At 44.2% G+C, this 16,828-nt stretch overlaps 1 protein-coding gene across 1 annotated transcript; it reads left to right on the plus strand.

Annotated features, from left to right (window-relative positions):
* Positions 1–6,935: 6,935 nt before the first annotated feature.
* On the plus strand, positions 6,936–8,157 carry LOC133910132 (protein MIZU-KUSSEI 1-like). Its single transcript, XM_062352648.1, has one exon. It carries the CDS (start codon positions 7,183–7,185, stop codon positions 8,041–8,043), a length of 861 nt encoding a protein of 286 aa, XP_062208632.1. The 5' UTR covers positions 6,936–7,182; the 3' UTR covers positions 8,044–8,157.
* The last annotated feature ends 8,671 nt before the right edge of the window (positions 8,158–16,828 follow it).

The following is a 16,828-nucleotide window of genomic DNA, read 5'->3' on the forward strand; positions in this document are numbered from 1 at the left end:
TCAAATCGATCGACCTGTCATGTCCATTTATGCCGTCCCGCGCTTGGTTGTCGCCCATGTCGCCGGAGTGTTTGTCACTACTTCGGCCGGGCCGGCGGCCCCCACCGGCGGGATCGATCAGCTGCCCTGCTAAAAGCGGCCCGCTGGGTCCCGATTTAGAGCTGCGCGCTCCGGTGAACTGCGTGAACGATACGTCTGCCGGTTCAGTGTACGTTGTCGTCGTTTGTCGAGAGCTGCTGCGCTGGAATAGTACCGTTCCAGAATCCAGGGCGACTGTATACTGGAGCCTTCGACCCATGCAGCTGAATAGCTGATGCCCCGTCCGCGTACGCAACGGCATGTTCATCTGTCCGTGGATGCCTCGACTCACGAGGCCCAGGTGTAGTGCTTGCACCGGCACAACTGCTGAGCCGCACAAGGACGATCACTGAGCAGCGTAGCCGGGTGGGAGGTGCGGTCCTTTTCGCGTACGTGTTGGCTACTTGCCTGGCCTGGCCCATCGGCGAGCTGTTGCGCACGAAAATTTCTTTTAGGTAACCAATCAACTTTTTTTCACAGGGATAAGTGAGCTTTATTATTTTGAAACGAGGTGACAGTCTGCAGCAATTATAGAAGAGATATATAGTGGTGATTGATTCAACAAAACATCTGATTCTCGATTCATCCGGGAGAAGTTTGCTAACTCATCTATAGTCATGTTTTGTGAACCACTAATCTTCTTAGTAAAAGCTCACGGTCTCTATTGGTCATCCTGAGTAGACCTTGTAGAAGGTAACCAACGCTCAATCTGCCCATTGTAGTGTTTGACAGTGGCTGCAACATCACCTCATAGTCTAATTGAAAGATGATCGGTTATTTAGTATGCTGGAGACCCTTCTGTAGCAATTAGGACCTCTGCCTCAAAGGCATCAGAGCAATAGAGAAGGAAGCACCATACTGACATCAGAACAACGCCCTCTGAATTTCTGATGACCACTCTATGCCCAACCGAACCATTAAGATAGGTGCCATCCATTGAAACTGCAACCCAGTCAGCATCAAGTGGTGGCCAAGGCTGCAATGGAACCAACGAAGGATGTTTAGGTTGCTTCATCTTTTTTCCATCGACATTCACAATCTGCTTACCCTTCAGTATATCCCACACATCATTTTGTCGGATGGTGAACAGTGTATCTCCATAGCTACACAGGTAAAGTTTCGTCACTTCAATTGGAGGATTCACCTTTCCATGAGTTGTATCATTTCGAAGCTACCAAGTTCTCCATATCAACAACAACACTTTAGCTCTCTCCTCTAGATCAATTCCACGAAGCACATCAAAGAGACACTCCGGGCCTGTATACAATATGTCATCAATTGCCGGCAAAAGTCAGATATCACTCGTGACATGCCATAAATGTATATGCGTTTGGACATATGATGGCCATATGAAAGGAGTCCTCATCACACATTCCACATCTAGGGCAAGTACCAATAGATTCAATATGATGTTTCATCTTATTCTCCATTGTCGGCAAGCCATTTATAATCAGACGTCAAGCACATATCTTCATTTCCTGAGGTACAGGGGTCTACCATATAAACTTCCAATTCGGTCTGTCTCCGGCTGGCCTCGAACTAGATGCTCCAACAAATCGACTTCGAATTAACTCATCCACAACCAAATGGTACACACTTCTAGTCGTGAACATATCAGTTTTTTTCAGGGTGCCATGCCAAAAAGTCATCCTCCTGTCTCCGGGACGGTCTGATTTTCAAGATAAGCTCCACATCTTCAAGTTCCCTGAGTGTACCTTCCTTCCAGCACCCATTCTCATCAATGAACTGGTCACTCTTGTATATCTACACTGCCCTGATCAGATATAGGTCAGCTAGAGGCACATCTAGGAATCTATGAATCTCTCCACGTCCTCATTGTTCTTCCATTGCTAATCCTCCAAATTATCCCCTTTTTTAGTAGCTCCATCCATGTTCAATGCCCTTCCACACAGCAGATGGAGAGCCTCGAAATACAATGTCAACCAAATTACCATTCCTATAATACTTGGCTTTAATCAGTCTTGCACACAAAGCTGTCTGATCTGTTAATTAGCTGTCATGCTTGATAAGCTAAGAGAGTTTGATTGAAGAGACGCATACCTTAGAAACCCAAGACACTGTGGTTCTTTGGGAGGATCATTTTATCCTATGCAACCCAGTGCATCTTGTGTTTGCCATTCTTTACACCCCACTAGTAGCTCCTCATCAACTTCATCAAGATCCTCCTCCAGGATCTTGTGTTTGCCATGCTTGACGAGCTAAAGGTCTTTGAAGTATGTACTCACACTAGGGCCAAGAAGCGTGCGTTCTCTTGAAGCTCATCAAGATCCTCCTCCAGGATCACATCTAACTCCTCATCCTCTTAAATATCCAGGAAGCCGAACTTGTCACCGATCTCCACAGCGTTGGAAGTACTACCACCATCTAGGGTTTCTGATCCCACTCCTGCCATGTTCCCTTCCTTCTCCACATCCTTCCCATTCTCCTCTTCCACCGCAGCCGCTGCTTTCAACTTTCCATCGTCGCCTTCATGTTTTGATGTAGAAGAGTTTTGCCCGCCATGACTTCATGTTAGATCGGTTTGCCAATGTAGCAGTGCCCTTACAATATAACCTAACGTAGACTAGATCACACTCAAAACCAGAGAAGAATCCCGATCGGATTGTGATATTTTTCGGTAGACTTCAAGGCAGTCGCCAAGGACTAAAGCAAACCCTAGAAAACTATGGTATCTGGCCTTTTGTAACCTATCAACTAAAACCCCAGGTTAAAAGTTGTAATTTTTTAATAAAAATATAATAGTGTAGAACATATTATTATCTACCATGTCATAAAATTTGGAGAAATAAAAAAGAGAATACTAAGTGATTCATATTAGAGATACTATTTACAGATAAAATTTCTGTTTTTTGTTTCTCCTTATTCAAGTTGTTGTTTGAGCTCAAAATTTATGAGATGATAAATTAAAGCATGATGGACACTATCATTTTTTTTAGAATTTTCAATAATTTCTAATACAATATTTTTATTAATTAGTTATATAACCTGATTTGTGTAACGGTCAAACTGATTTGCTTAAAGTTACACACGAGAATTTCTTGCGCAGCGGCAAGTGCGGCGATCGGAGCAGCCCCCTATAATTGCTCCACCAAGCCATGCGGCGCGGCAGTTATGCTAGATATGGGCCTGCCTCGTCGAGTTGTCCATCACGGCGTGGCGCGCGCCCGCATAATTGGTCGACTGACAAGACATGCTGGGAATCTTGAAGGAACGGGATGCTTCCGCGCCTCCGGCGTTCCGGATAGAACCGGCTGAGCTGCCTGGTGCTCCAGATGATTTGGCGGCGTTGTTGCTCCAGTACTGCGATGGACACGCGTTGGTACCTAGCTACCCCTAGAAGAAAGGGCGAGGACGATGCCGTGACGAACTGCATGGAACGCGGGGCGACGGTGCTGCTGCGCGCGCGTGGGGTGTGGGGATGGCCGCGCGTGGACAGCGACGCGGCCGAAAGCGGGCGGCACCGGAGGTGCGCGCTGTCGCCAGGGTCTGACTCGCCCGCGCGCGCGCGGCGTCTTCGGGCGGTGAACTTGAGACGAGACGGCACGCGGATGGCCGGGTAGGGGGATTGGGATTCCGCAGGCACTCCAGCCACGGCCCGCGGCGGCTCGCAGTCGAACTTTTTTATATATTTTAAATATTTCAAATTACCTGTCTGTTTTAAAAACAATAAAATTTATTTTACTGTTGCTGATTTAACGGACGAGAATAAGATCTCATCCGCACCGGCTACTTAGTAAATTTAATAACTAAAGAGATCTCGTTCGTTCAGCGAGCGTGAACTTGATCTCGTCAGTAAAACAGATGATACCTTCATCTCGCTTGTACAACAGGCGACATATTTGTACTTCGGACCACTTTGCTCTTACACACCATCGAACACCGCCGTATTGCATATCCAGCAAAGATTGCAACAGCTCAGCATGTCTATCATGAATCAATCATACATCATGCCGGTCTAGAACAATAGCATGCTTGACCCGCTCAAGGAGCCAATATCAGCTCTTCCCGTTCTCGCTCTCCACGAAGGCAAAACCCAGTGGTATGGCTTGGTTGTTTTTGTCTACACTAATTATAGACAATATCTATTATTTATACTTCCTAGTGAGAAACGTCTGTCCAAGTAAATAATGGGTTGACAATGCCTAAATGTCTTGATTGTTATCGCAAATGCAAAAAAAAAAAAACGTTGTAACACTAGCTTCCCTCTATACTTCACATCAGTAGAGAGGTAATGCTTGATGTTAAAGTAACTTTTAGGGTTTCTCGCACATATTGTGGCTAGTTGACGTGATAAGTTGTCATATGAATCTTCGTATGTGCACACATTATCTTAATAACCTTCTGTTTCACCCTTCATGCCTTGGCGTAGTTTATTATGTACTGAAATATTTCCTCAATAGCACGGATTATTGATCGTGGCTCATACTTTATGTTGTCTACAATCTCTTCATATATAATATTAGCAACAAAAGTAGATGACAGGTTCCGGTGGGAGAACTCTATTTTCTCAATTTGACTTTTATACTCCCTAACAATTGAGCATTCCCAGTAGTCAACTCACTTCCCTCTGAATGCGCGCACCCACCACAAACAATCAGACAACAAACACTTGATGTCGTACTCTCTTTTGCTCAAATTCACAACCTTGAACTGCTTCCGAAGAGACAGCGACCAAAATTTCACTGTATTAATACACAACCTCTTTACTAGAGTACATAGCACCCTGAGACACCTTGTTCTCATGATATTTCTAAGGTGTTTGATAACTCTCACTCACCACTAGTTTTGAAACTTCATGATTCCTCCACTCTACAGGAATATGAGCATTTTTCTTCTTGTCAGATGAATCCTCATCGGAATGGCTTCCTTCGGCTCTTGATCCTTCCTCTCCCTCCCTTCAATTATGCTAGGGATATGCTCTCTCTCATCGGCTACACCCCTCGGTTGCATCTGCCGCACACCCCAACATCTTGCTTTTCCCTCACAGTGTCGGGTCTACTTCATCCACCACTGTCTGATTTGTTCATGCTACTGCTTTCGTAACGTTTATCTCTGTTGGATCATTTTGGTACACCTCAGCTACCAGCACAAGAGTGAGATCATATTCACATGATATATCTACGTACTGTCTCCAAGTAGATGTCGCATTAATCGGAATGAGCTCCCCAAAGTACCCATAAGTAGCAGGACTTACCATAGCTCTCAGTTTAAGCTCATGTTGCTGGGATCCAGTTGAAAATAGTGCATCAGCCACTTACACATGTCCACTATGGTCCTCTTATTAGCTCTACTATGTCACTTGATGATATACTGAAATCTAAAGAGATCTATACCGTTATGACCATAACTAATACGACTTTCACCATAATGTATTGGAAGATATAATTTATCGGACATCCCTGAAAACATTCAAAAATATGTCTAATGCTAATACTGAAAAACTATACTTCTAATTATCGAAACTCTAACAAAATTACCGAAACCAATGATCAAGTAACAATATGTTTAGTTCACTGCAATCAATATTAATCCTAAGCAAACTAACCAATTTAAACTAATTAACCATTCATTTTTTTAATAAAATTTCTAATTATCTATAATTATTACCTACATCATTATTCTGTAAAATCTAAATAATCGAAACTATCGTATTCTAAATACTACTATATATCTGATGGTTATCCTACTATGTTAAAATTGATATTTACAATATACTACAAAAGACAAAAAAAAATATCATTTTCTTATTACCTTTCGAAACCCTAGGTCTCATATAATACAACTATTGTTATGTTGCTAAACCTAGATCTAGTGGTACTTTAATTAATAATAAAAAATATAAGCCTAGAAAAATTACCGGAAACTGAGATCCAAAATCCGCAGATCAAAAATAGTAGGGCTTCGTCGCGCTGCCCCCTCTGCTCTCCTCCCCCTCTCTTTCTTTTTTTCTAGATTTAAATTGTTATTTTGGCAGATTTTCAGCATTTTTATAGCGTAAGGACAATGGGAGGGAGGCAGGTGCGGGAGACTAACCGTCTCTTAAGAGGGCAACAATATGAACTACCTGTTTTCTCAGTGGGCGGTATGGCCGGCAGGCATAGGGCTAGGGTTTACCCGTCCTCTCAAAGGGCGATAAGCAGCATTGCGCCCAGGGGTGGACCCTATTCAACCTCTGAGAGGACGGTAAGGGGTGACACTACCATCATAATATTCTTACCACTATTTGAAAATGCTGCAGTCCTTTTTAAAGGATGTTAGATGCTTATTTGTAGGAATACTAGCATCAAAAGTCTATTTATTTAAATATTAATAATAGAAAATATAAAAATAAAAAACTCTCCGGTCTATGTCCACTAATCTACGGAGCCCATGGCTTGTTAGGTCTGATCAGCAATTCCGCAGCATGGTCATTCGGCCAGCCCGCCTTCGGTCCATAGCCTAGCTGGGCCCTGCGTTGGGTTGCTCTGACTTCGGAGGATTTTGAGCCATTGAACAGCACGTGTTAAATAAGTGATGAACAGTATATTAGGTACAGTGACCTTCTGTATTTTACTGTATCGCAAGGCGCATTTTTACTGCTTGCCTCCGTAGGAGGGCTGAAGTTAGAGGATTCACGTCCGTCCCACTCTCAATTCCACTATGGACCTAATCCCAGGCTCCCTGCTATGCTGCTCTGACGGTCTGACCCAGTTTGCATTCCATCCCTAAATCATCTCGTTCTGATTGGGGATTTCCCTGTCAAAACGACAACGCGCCGGCCTATAAGTTTGGTCGGAGTCAGCCAGCAACATTACTATATTCACAACATAATTCCGGAGCTCTACGTGCCTGGACGAATGTAGACTAGTATATGCACATCACAGTTGACAAGCAAAACTAGAGGAAAACCCCTACTCTCATGGACGTGCTCGCCTCATACGGTCATACCACACTCATGAACGTGCATGCCACCAGCTAATAAGCTAAGCACACGAACCTATCATAAACACCATGCTTCCTTAAAGCATCACCGGTTCCGAAACTCCGCGACATCGATCTCCGAGCCCATTCTGATTCACCTCGCGTCGGTCAGCTCCGCCGGCCATGCTACGTTACACCACGCCACAGTCCACCCCGCCGATGTCGCCGCTGGGTGCCCCCGCGACGCCCCGCACCCCCGGCGCCGGCGCGGTCTCCGAGGCGCCGCAACCGCCGGCCTCGCCGCGGACGCCCCGCCCCGCGATCACGCTGACCGCGCCGCCGTCCAACAAGAAGCGGCGCCGCGGGGCCGCGCGCTCTTCCCTCCGCGCCATCCGCGCCGTGCGCGCACTGTTCCGGTCCCTCCCGATCCTCGCCCCAGCGTGCCGGTTCCCCGGCGTCATCCCGCGTCACGGCGGTGGCGGCGGCGCGTCACGGAGGCACGACGGCCACGTCAGCGGCGCGTCGCGCACGACGGGGACGCTGTTCGGGCACCGCAGGGCGCGGGTGACGCTGGCGGTGCAGGAGACGTCCGGGAGCGTGCCCATCCTGCTGCTGGAGCTCGCCATGCAGACGGGGAGGTTCATGCAGGAGATGGGCGCCGAGCACCTGCGCGTGGCGCTCGAGTGCGAGAAGAAGCCACCGGGCGCCGGCGCGGGCATCGGACGCACCAGGCTGCTCGACGAGCCGCTGTGGACGGCGTACGTGAACGGGCGCAAGATCGGGTACGCCGTGCGCCGGGAGCCCACCGAGGACGATCTCACCGTCATGCAGCTCCTGCGCACCGTGTCCGCCGGCGCCGGCGTGCTTCCGGCCGACGTCGTGGGCGGTGGCGGCGCCCCCGAGGGGCAGGAGGCTGGCGACCTAGCGTACATGCGCGCGCACTTCGACCGCGTGGTGGGGTCCCGCGACTCGGAGTCGTTCTACATGCTTAATCCTGACGGCAACAATGGGCCGGAGCTTAGCATCTTCTTCATCAGGATATGAAAGTTGTGGAATTTCCCTTTTAAAGTTCGGATTTTGTGTGACTGAGATTAGCGAGTAGAACATAGTTTTATGTTGTAAGCACCGGATGCTCTACGGGTTGTGGCGAAGGCAAAGGAAGACATTGATCAGAGGTTAGTCATCACCATGTATCCTAGCTGACTTTTTGCCTGTTTGAGGATGCTGGATATTTTTCTCTCTCTTAGCTAGAAGTTTATCTAGTTGTGAAGGATGCTCCTTTTGTGAACCTTTGTTTCTTTTAAGCTCTAAATTTCTCTCTTACGAGGTGGACAGAAAACAAAGACTATTTGTTTTTTCTTATTTTTTCTCTTAATATATCTCGGCAACTTTATTGTCGTACTTTTTAAAAAAATAATTAAGCTTGTAGTTTAGCTATACGGATAGCTCAATGCTCCGTTTTTTTTTTTTGTCTTTTATGTCAGGGATTTTGGATGTCAGAACTCATAATCAAGAACATAGATTGTCTCAATCCTGGGCTGATCTCTTAAAGTTAAATACTGAAAGACAAAAGGAAAAGCTCAAAAAATTTGTGTAAGATCCGCCGAAGCGGGTTGCCTTAACCGCAATGTGTGCCAACAGTCTTTCAACGAACAAAGCCGAAAGACGCAGACTGAAGGTTATAAACAAAGAGTTTCCTTCCTACGGGGGCGATATGGTACTAAACAACGGACATTTGACACCCTGCAACGTTTCATCCGAGAACAGAATAGCACTAACACAACTGCCTCAGATTAGAACGGGCATCATTTGTCTGGATACTAGCGCGTGTAAAAGGTATGCAATTTTTTCTAGCCGCATAAGGCAAAGCTCAGCGAATTGAACAACTTTTTTTTTGTGAATCAGTGCTCACGACGCCGTCCACTCGACGAAAACAAAGCTTCAGATGTTGTGGCACAAGACGAAAACAGTGCTGCTCATTCGCCGGCGAGAAGGGTTCGGACTCCGGAGTTCAGTTACTGGCCGGCTACTGCCAATTGCCAAAGCGTGCGCAGATGAAACTGGTGGGGATACCTAGTTTCTTCTTGGTGTCATAAAGCAAACAACCAATCGCTTCGATACCTTTTTTGAACAAAACTACAAGAGTGGAGGAGGGCGTCAAATTGGCACGGGCAATTCCATGTCACGTCCCGTAGAAATGGGATGCGTCAGGAGTTTGAGTTAAATCTCGACCTGGAGGACATGCTCATGCCACATTTATCAGCGTACGCATATTGCCGATAGAGCTTCTTCTTCCTCTATTATGAACTAGGTATTTTTTTTCCTTAACTTAATTAGGTAAAAGTGAACTTTTAGTTTTGGATCCACAAATGACCATAAAAAATAGAGAACCTTTACAGTACACCATGATACTAGATGGTGGATAGTATCATTGTTGTGATCCAACCGTCCATTTTAGTAGGTATTATTGTAATTATTTTGATACCCTTAGGGGTAATTATGTCATTGACTGACCGGATTTCGGACCTTCACCACCCATCATCGACCGATCGACGGAGGGTGGAAACCCTAATAAATGAAATGAACAGAATAAGTGAAAACTTATCCGAAGAATAAACTAATATTTTGACCTTTCCTAATTAAACATATAATTTACAAGTTTATCATGGTTTTTTTTCCAATCCTACCCTTATGATACCCATGATACTCTTTAATGATACCCATGATACTGATGGACGATAGAGTATCATTGGACCAATCTAAACTACCGGATGAGAAAAATGAACGGCATGCACTCATTTAGGTGTACTGTAAAAATTCTCAAAAAATATACTTGCTGGAGTAAGTACTGTGAGCGACTTTCTCCCACCGTGAAAAAAGTAGGAGCACACATTACCAACATGCTCCATCCTAGGAGGGTTAAACCTGCACAGATGAAGTGATGCAATTGACGCGCGTTAGTACCACAGTGTTTAGCTGAAAGAATCGATCTACACCGTTAATGAGTTTCGCTGGAACAGCTACAACATTAATCAAAAGTATATGGGGATACAACATAGAAGTCAAGTAGGGTTATTTGATGATCGATGTTTGTCTGGTATAAATCGAGTTCCTCTAAAATTGGAGGGCAGCCAGGGGCGGATCCACCGCTAGGGCGAGCTCGGGCGGCCGCCCGAGCTCCCCGGCGATGGACTCCCCTTCCCCCTCGTGGATTTCCAGAGGATTCATCGATTTTCGACGGCGTAACTGCGTGAGGCTATGTCGCTGTGAGGAATCGAGGAAGAAGAAGACCCTTTTGGGGCTTTGGGCAGTTGGGCTATGAGGCCGACACCCGCACCTTTCCATCCGCACGGCCCAGTGACCCAGTTGGATTGCTTCCTCTTCGTCCTTTCCCGTTTCCCCCAAATCAGACTCCTAATCTTCACCACAACTCCAATCAGCCCCTGCCAATCGTAACTCTCGGGCTCCCGGCGGCGGTGGCTTGCGGGCAAGGAGCAAGGAGTCAACTGTCAAGGACGCCATCGACTTCGACCGACCCACACAGCCGCACAGCCTCCGGGGAGCTACAAGGAGCCCGGCGTCGGGACGTCGGGTGGATGACCGGATTCCTCCTCGCCATTAGCTTCGTGGGGCTTCTCAACTTGCTCCCGCTCAGAAAGGTGCCTCCTTTGTCTATTTTCACAAATTGTCTCGAATTAATGGAGCATTAGGATAGCATGCAGTATTTTTTCTCCGAAACCAACAACATGCAATTTGGAAGTAGTATATTGGCAATCTTTTTCTAGCCAGCTCAACTGCTTAAGCCTTTTGATATCAGTTCTCCAAAATTGCTAAATGGGACACCCTTGCGTGTTTTAGTACCTTTTAAACTGCTACAGGTTTGAAGATATATGCATCAACACCTATTTTCTTTCATTTATATGTCAGCACCTGGTGATTTGCATAACATTTTCAGGCTTTGGTCATAGGCTATAAATTGACTTGGATTGTGAAGTGGCACTGCTGCACAGGGCACTCCGCCACTCCGGCACTGGCTGCCACCACGAGCCACAAATTCATTCGAGGTAAGGTACTAAACTGGTTAGCTATCAAACTGATTTTGCTTGTCTATTTGAGTTGTCTGTGTTAGAGTGTGTGTGTGTGTGAGACTGTGTGAGGCAATTATTGATTGATTGATTGATTCAGGACATCAATTGTTGATTGATTCCAATTGTGAGTGTGACTGTGTGAGGCATTCAGATTCAGGACTTGAGATACTGGTGATGAGCAATTGAGAACTCTTTGCTTTGTGTAAGTGCAAAATATGCAATTTGCATTGTGCAATGAATGAATCATGAATGAAGAGATTTCTTACCGTGTGTTGTGTGCTTTGTAGGATATCAATTATTAGATCATCAAGACATCAATAATAAAGAGATTTTTCAAACCAACATCTTTGGATACCCGAAGTACGAGGGAGAGTAGAGTTGGTGATAGACGTGATGCAGAAAATAAAATAGTAATCCTCACTCGGTTACTCCTGCTCTTGCAACTACTCGTATAGAATACAAATGTATTAAGAATTTTGTTAGCTTCGCTTAATTATTGAGAACTTGTTCGCTTCGCTTAATTATTATCTTAATTAAGATATTTTTCTTTAATCTCATCTTAAGGTTCGCCTAGCTGTTTTACCCGGCTGGATCCGCCACTGAGGGCAGCCGTACATAGATAGGGTGAAGCTGAATAAAAATGTTCCCGGACAAAAGTAAAAGGTGAAAAGAAACTCATATGAATGAATGCGAAGGACAAGTGTGCGCGATATGCATGCTTAACTGCTTTGTACTGGACTAGCAATGCACATTTTGGTGAATCCAATAAACTCTCAGGATAGTCATCTGGGTGTGGTCGGTGAACTTTTAAATTGAAGACTCCATCTCTGCACCTACACACGCAATAAGTAAAATAAGTGAAAATATATTTTGATTTATACGTGATGGTTGATTGATAAGTATGTTAATTTAGTTTGATGATTTTTAGATTATAAATGTATGTAGATGTACTGTAATTATAATTTAGTTTGTCTCTAAATCTAGGAAAAATGTATATATCAGATGATCTAACACATTGAAAATTGAATATATCGGATGATTTGGCGCTCAAACAGAGTACACGCTGGTGCATTTCAAGACAGAAGCAAAACATGAAGTATATGTTGGATAGTCCGGCGTTGGGGGCGAAGTGAATGTCGGAATATTTCTTGCAGAGAGATCATAAACTGGTTCCAATAAATTTGAACATATCGGATGTCCCAATAATAGATATGAATGTATTAAACTATTTATTGCAGAGAAGATTTCAAACAGAGGACTCTACTGAGTTAGTTCGGTATCCATCCACGTCGATCTTAACCGAAAACTTCTTTTCATCATTTTCTCAACCCGTAAAGTTTAGTGCTAGTGCCCATTGCCTAATGACTTCCTTTTGCCACTGGTGAAAGAACGATATTTTTGGTGTACAAGACTTTGCTAATGGAGATCCGTCTTTTGTCTGACCTTTTCCCATATTAACGTACCTATTGAAATCAAGCAAGCTCATACATTTTACTACATGTAGTATCAGATTTTTTTAAACAAACCGATAGAAAAGCTGTTAATTATATTAATAAGAGGAAAAAAAGAAGAGGGAAACAGAAAAGGAGGTCGAAGCCCGGTAGGATCCATATGTTTGGATGGCTAATTGTTGATTGAACTGAGCCCGGTAGGTGCTTAGTTACTCTGTGGTGTGCGCGCACTGGTCATACTCTCTAATAAATAGTGGGCATCTCCCGTACCATGGAAGTTGAGAAACAGCAGTAGAAACTACGCCCGACCTCTGTTATCAGGATGACAAAGTTGACAATGGCTGCAAGGCCGGCCGGCGGCCACCGGCCAGGAATGGGATGCATCATGAATTGGATTGGAGAGCAGATACCACGGGGATGCTCATCCAGCATTTCCCCCATTGCAACCACTACAAGTTGAGCGTATGGAGTGGATTGACACCTGTCATCGACTGAAATGGACACCCATCTCACCTCTGGGTTTATGGGAGAGTTTTTTTTTTAAGAGTAGGCATATGCATAATGAAACATCCGTGCAAAGAGGAGTGTTATGAAAATGGAAGTTCTAATGTGGGAATTGTTATTATAGGTAGTTGAGGAGAAACTAGTTAGAAATGTAGGATATTTACCAACATATGTAAGATATCCCACTCCATTCACCACCTCCCCTATAGAAGCTAGTAGATACCATGGGGATCAGTACGTGCGTGAGTTCGCGCTATCACTTCTAACCAGCAAGAGATGTAACAAAAGCTAAGGCCTTGAAGGCTTTTCTCCCCAGTTCAAATTATACTTTGTATTCTTTTAATTTTAGTACTGATCGGTAGAACAAAACAGTTAAGAACAATTTCTTAATATAGACCACTGTTTTTTAAGTTAATAGTATGTTGTGAATTCATTCGGTATCCATCCATATCGATCTTAGCACAAAACAGCCTTCCGGTATTTTATCTACTTGTAAGAATTAGTGCCTAATGCCATCCTTTGCCACTACTGAAAGAATGCTATATGGTTCCCAGTGTACAAGACTTTGCTAATGCAGATCCATTTTTGATCGTGTTCTTCTTCCCATAATAATCCATGTTCCCACTAGAATTAGAAAGGCTCGTAGCTCACATGCGACAATTAATCATCGCCGTAATAGTTTGTGTAATACTATATTACTATGTGTGGAAAACAGATGTTTGGTTGGCTAGGTAATGAGTGATGATTGAGCTAAGCTAATGGAGGTTCTCTCACTCCGCGGTGTGAGCACCAACTAATAAGAGATAAATAGTGGAAATTTCCTCATATGTGTCGCAGAAATTGAGGAATAGCAAGCAAAACTACGTTACTCTCCCCTGGGTCGAGCAAAAGAGTCGAAATGGCGTGAAAGGCCTTTTAAGCTGAAACATGAAGGACATGTGAATGGATCAGTTTTTTTTTTTTAAAAAAATCTTGATCTAAAGAGATACCTTCCGAAGGCAATACATTAAGGTCGAGAGAAAATCTTAAAAACCAACTACAATCCGTACGATATCGTTGAGCGATCATGTTATGACCACAAGGAACACATAATGAGGAGGTATTTTTTGCGAAAATTAGGGTTTAAGCCCTATTTGGTAGTCTCGTACCAGGAGAACTTACCACCATGCTATTCGCACGTTCTCAATTGATCAGTTTTCTCGGTGCAAACAATTGAATAGAGTTATACCTTTCGAGGTTAAGACATATTCTATAGGTGACCACGACAAAAAATCTATACTAAGGTAATATATGAATTAGCTGATGATGGTGGTGCAATCCAAAACTATCTTAATTCCGATGACAAGTTCAGAAGAAAACTGAACTCAGATGCGGAAATGAAAAAAATAACCAAAGGACAAATACAACATTCAGGAGAGTGCCGCAGAGACTGAGCAAACATTGAAAATGGAGACTGTCTTCTTAATTCCAATGCAAAATTGTCATTGCTCGTTTACAATCCCAAAACTGTTGACTATTCAGTCGAGAATCCAACCAGTTGATATTACAACAAAATTTTCATGTTTGATTTTATAAAAAGTAACTCCTCTTCGGTCACCTTTTTCCACACACCACCAACGAGTAATGTGCCCTTCAAAGGAAAGGTCAATTATAGAAGCCCATATTCTCATGTTCCGGTGGTGATCTTAATATTTCTAAAATGCTCTCATCCTCCAACTCCTCAGGGTGAGAGTCAAACCTTTCGTCACGATCATCACCCTCAAAATTTATATGCTGTTCTAACATGGCATTCTCCGGCTCATGATGAACGGCATCAAAGGCAGGAAAAACATATGTTGAACTAAATGAACAGGGTATCGTTCCTATTGGACAGGGTGTCCATGACTTTGCTACAGACCATCTATTATACTTCTCTGGCATGTTTGTATTGAACATCCTTCAGCGCCATTCTCTGCTTTACGTCTCTTCAACTGCAACGTGAACATTTCCAGCGTCTCCCTTGCCTTTTCAACCGATTCTTGTTCATCGCGTATGGTTCTTGATTCAGGGAGGTAAGAAACTTTAGCCAACCTTTCCAGAGATACATGGCCTGAGGCCAAAGAATTAACTGCTAAAGCTACTTAGGGAACTACATGGTTTAAACCTTTTGCACCTACAGAAGCCCACAACCATGAAAACTGCAGTGATGTTCTTCCTTCTATGATTATTAAAATTTTCTAGTTGCAAGGCTATCGATGGATGCAAATAGAAACTTTCACTTCTACGGTGAGGATAATTTTTTAAGTATTAACTAGTTCGATACACATGCTTCGCAGCTAATGACGCAGGAGCGCGCGCTACTAGCGAGCGGCAGCACGCGAGAAGCGGGCCCATACGGGAGTGCCGGAGGGCGTGCGGCAGCACGCGGGAGTACGCGACGTGGGTCCATGCGGGGAGCGGAGCGGAACATAGGGACGAGTGGGATTTCTGGGAGCGAAACGTTGAGTAAATGGAACATGAATCTGTATGTATTTTTTAAATAGTATAGATTAAAGGGCTTTATTCCCCAATCTCATCCAAATGGATGGACCATATAACATTGTTTTCGCACATTGTTCTGGGCTACAAGCACCAGCACGGCAGCATCCAGTCACCTCGAGGACAATTTTTTTGTTTGGTCACAACTCACAAAGTATTGTTGCTACGAGGTGGGGTCAGAGCTTCGCCTAGACTACGTAAGAGTGCATCAGTAGAAATACGTACGTAGAAGAAATGCGTATCGATGACTTGTAACAAAATTTTTAAGAGCCAGCTCGATTAGCAAAGCGTGTGATCTGCGACTCGGTTGACGAAACCCAGTTCCTGGAAGCGCAACTACAGCTGACGAGCTTCGTTATCGAGAGGACCTGACTGGAACGTACCTCACCCGATCGACGGTACAAGAACTGCATATGCAGTTACTTACCGGGCGGCTGTTCGCCAATTGCTATGATTAACTCAATGACATCGTTTCAGTGCGAGTGGATCATGTAATTTCCAATGGTTTTTCAACCTCAACAATAGCTGTGGAGTAAGCTCATAAAGTTTTCGTTACTAGTAGCTGCTGGCCAATTTGCTAGACTTGCCAAGTTTTAGAGTCAAGATGGTAGCAATTGGTTGGTGAATCGCTTCAAGTCTGAGTTACTCCATGCACCCGAAATCCAAACACCTTAGGTGTATATAAATAACCGGCCTCTAGCTAGACCCTATGGCAAAAACATCAACTAGACAGGTAAAACGAGAAGACAGGAAAAAATGGAGGAGGCTCACTTCATCTCCAAGAACAAGTGTGAGAGGGGGTGGAATGAAGCACCGGTTTGCGCATTCGATAGCGTGATCTAGTAGGAATCGGATGCATTGGAATTCAGGCGTAAGGTGAGGCGATTCAGTAAGCTCTCACCGGCCGGGGAGTCGGGGACAGCACCCTGTGCTTTCACAGGACGAAGGCAGCAACCACATTCCAAGTAGCTCGAATTGCACGTATCAGATTGCATATTTCTTGGTGTCGCCTATGTCTCCTCCATATTATTAAATTAGAGTCCATTTTAGGATTAGCGACTACCTACCGAAGGAAGAAGAACTTCAAGAGCAGATTAAGCCCAACCATGCATGAAATGTGAATGGATCAGTTCTAACTTCTGTTGAATACATTAAATTAGAGTTGTACCTTTCGAAGTCAATACATTCCCCAGGTGACCACGATAAAGATCAAATTTTGATAATATATGAATTAGCTGGTAAATTTCTAAATTTCTTTGATAACTTTAT

The sequence above is a fragment of the Phragmites australis genome, chromosome 2 (assembly GCF_958298935.1).
Source record: "Phragmites australis chromosome 2, lpPhrAust1.1, whole genome shotgun sequence".
In the NCBI taxonomy this organism is placed as follows: Eukaryota; Viridiplantae; Streptophyta; class Magnoliopsida; order Poales; family Poaceae; genus Phragmites; species Phragmites australis.

What these genes read in the sequence shown, in the direction of transcription:
- LOC133910132 (XM_062352648.1), top strand. Translation starts at nt 7,183, where the DNA reads ATGCTACGTTACACCACGCCACAGTCCACCCCGCCGATGTCGCCGCTG.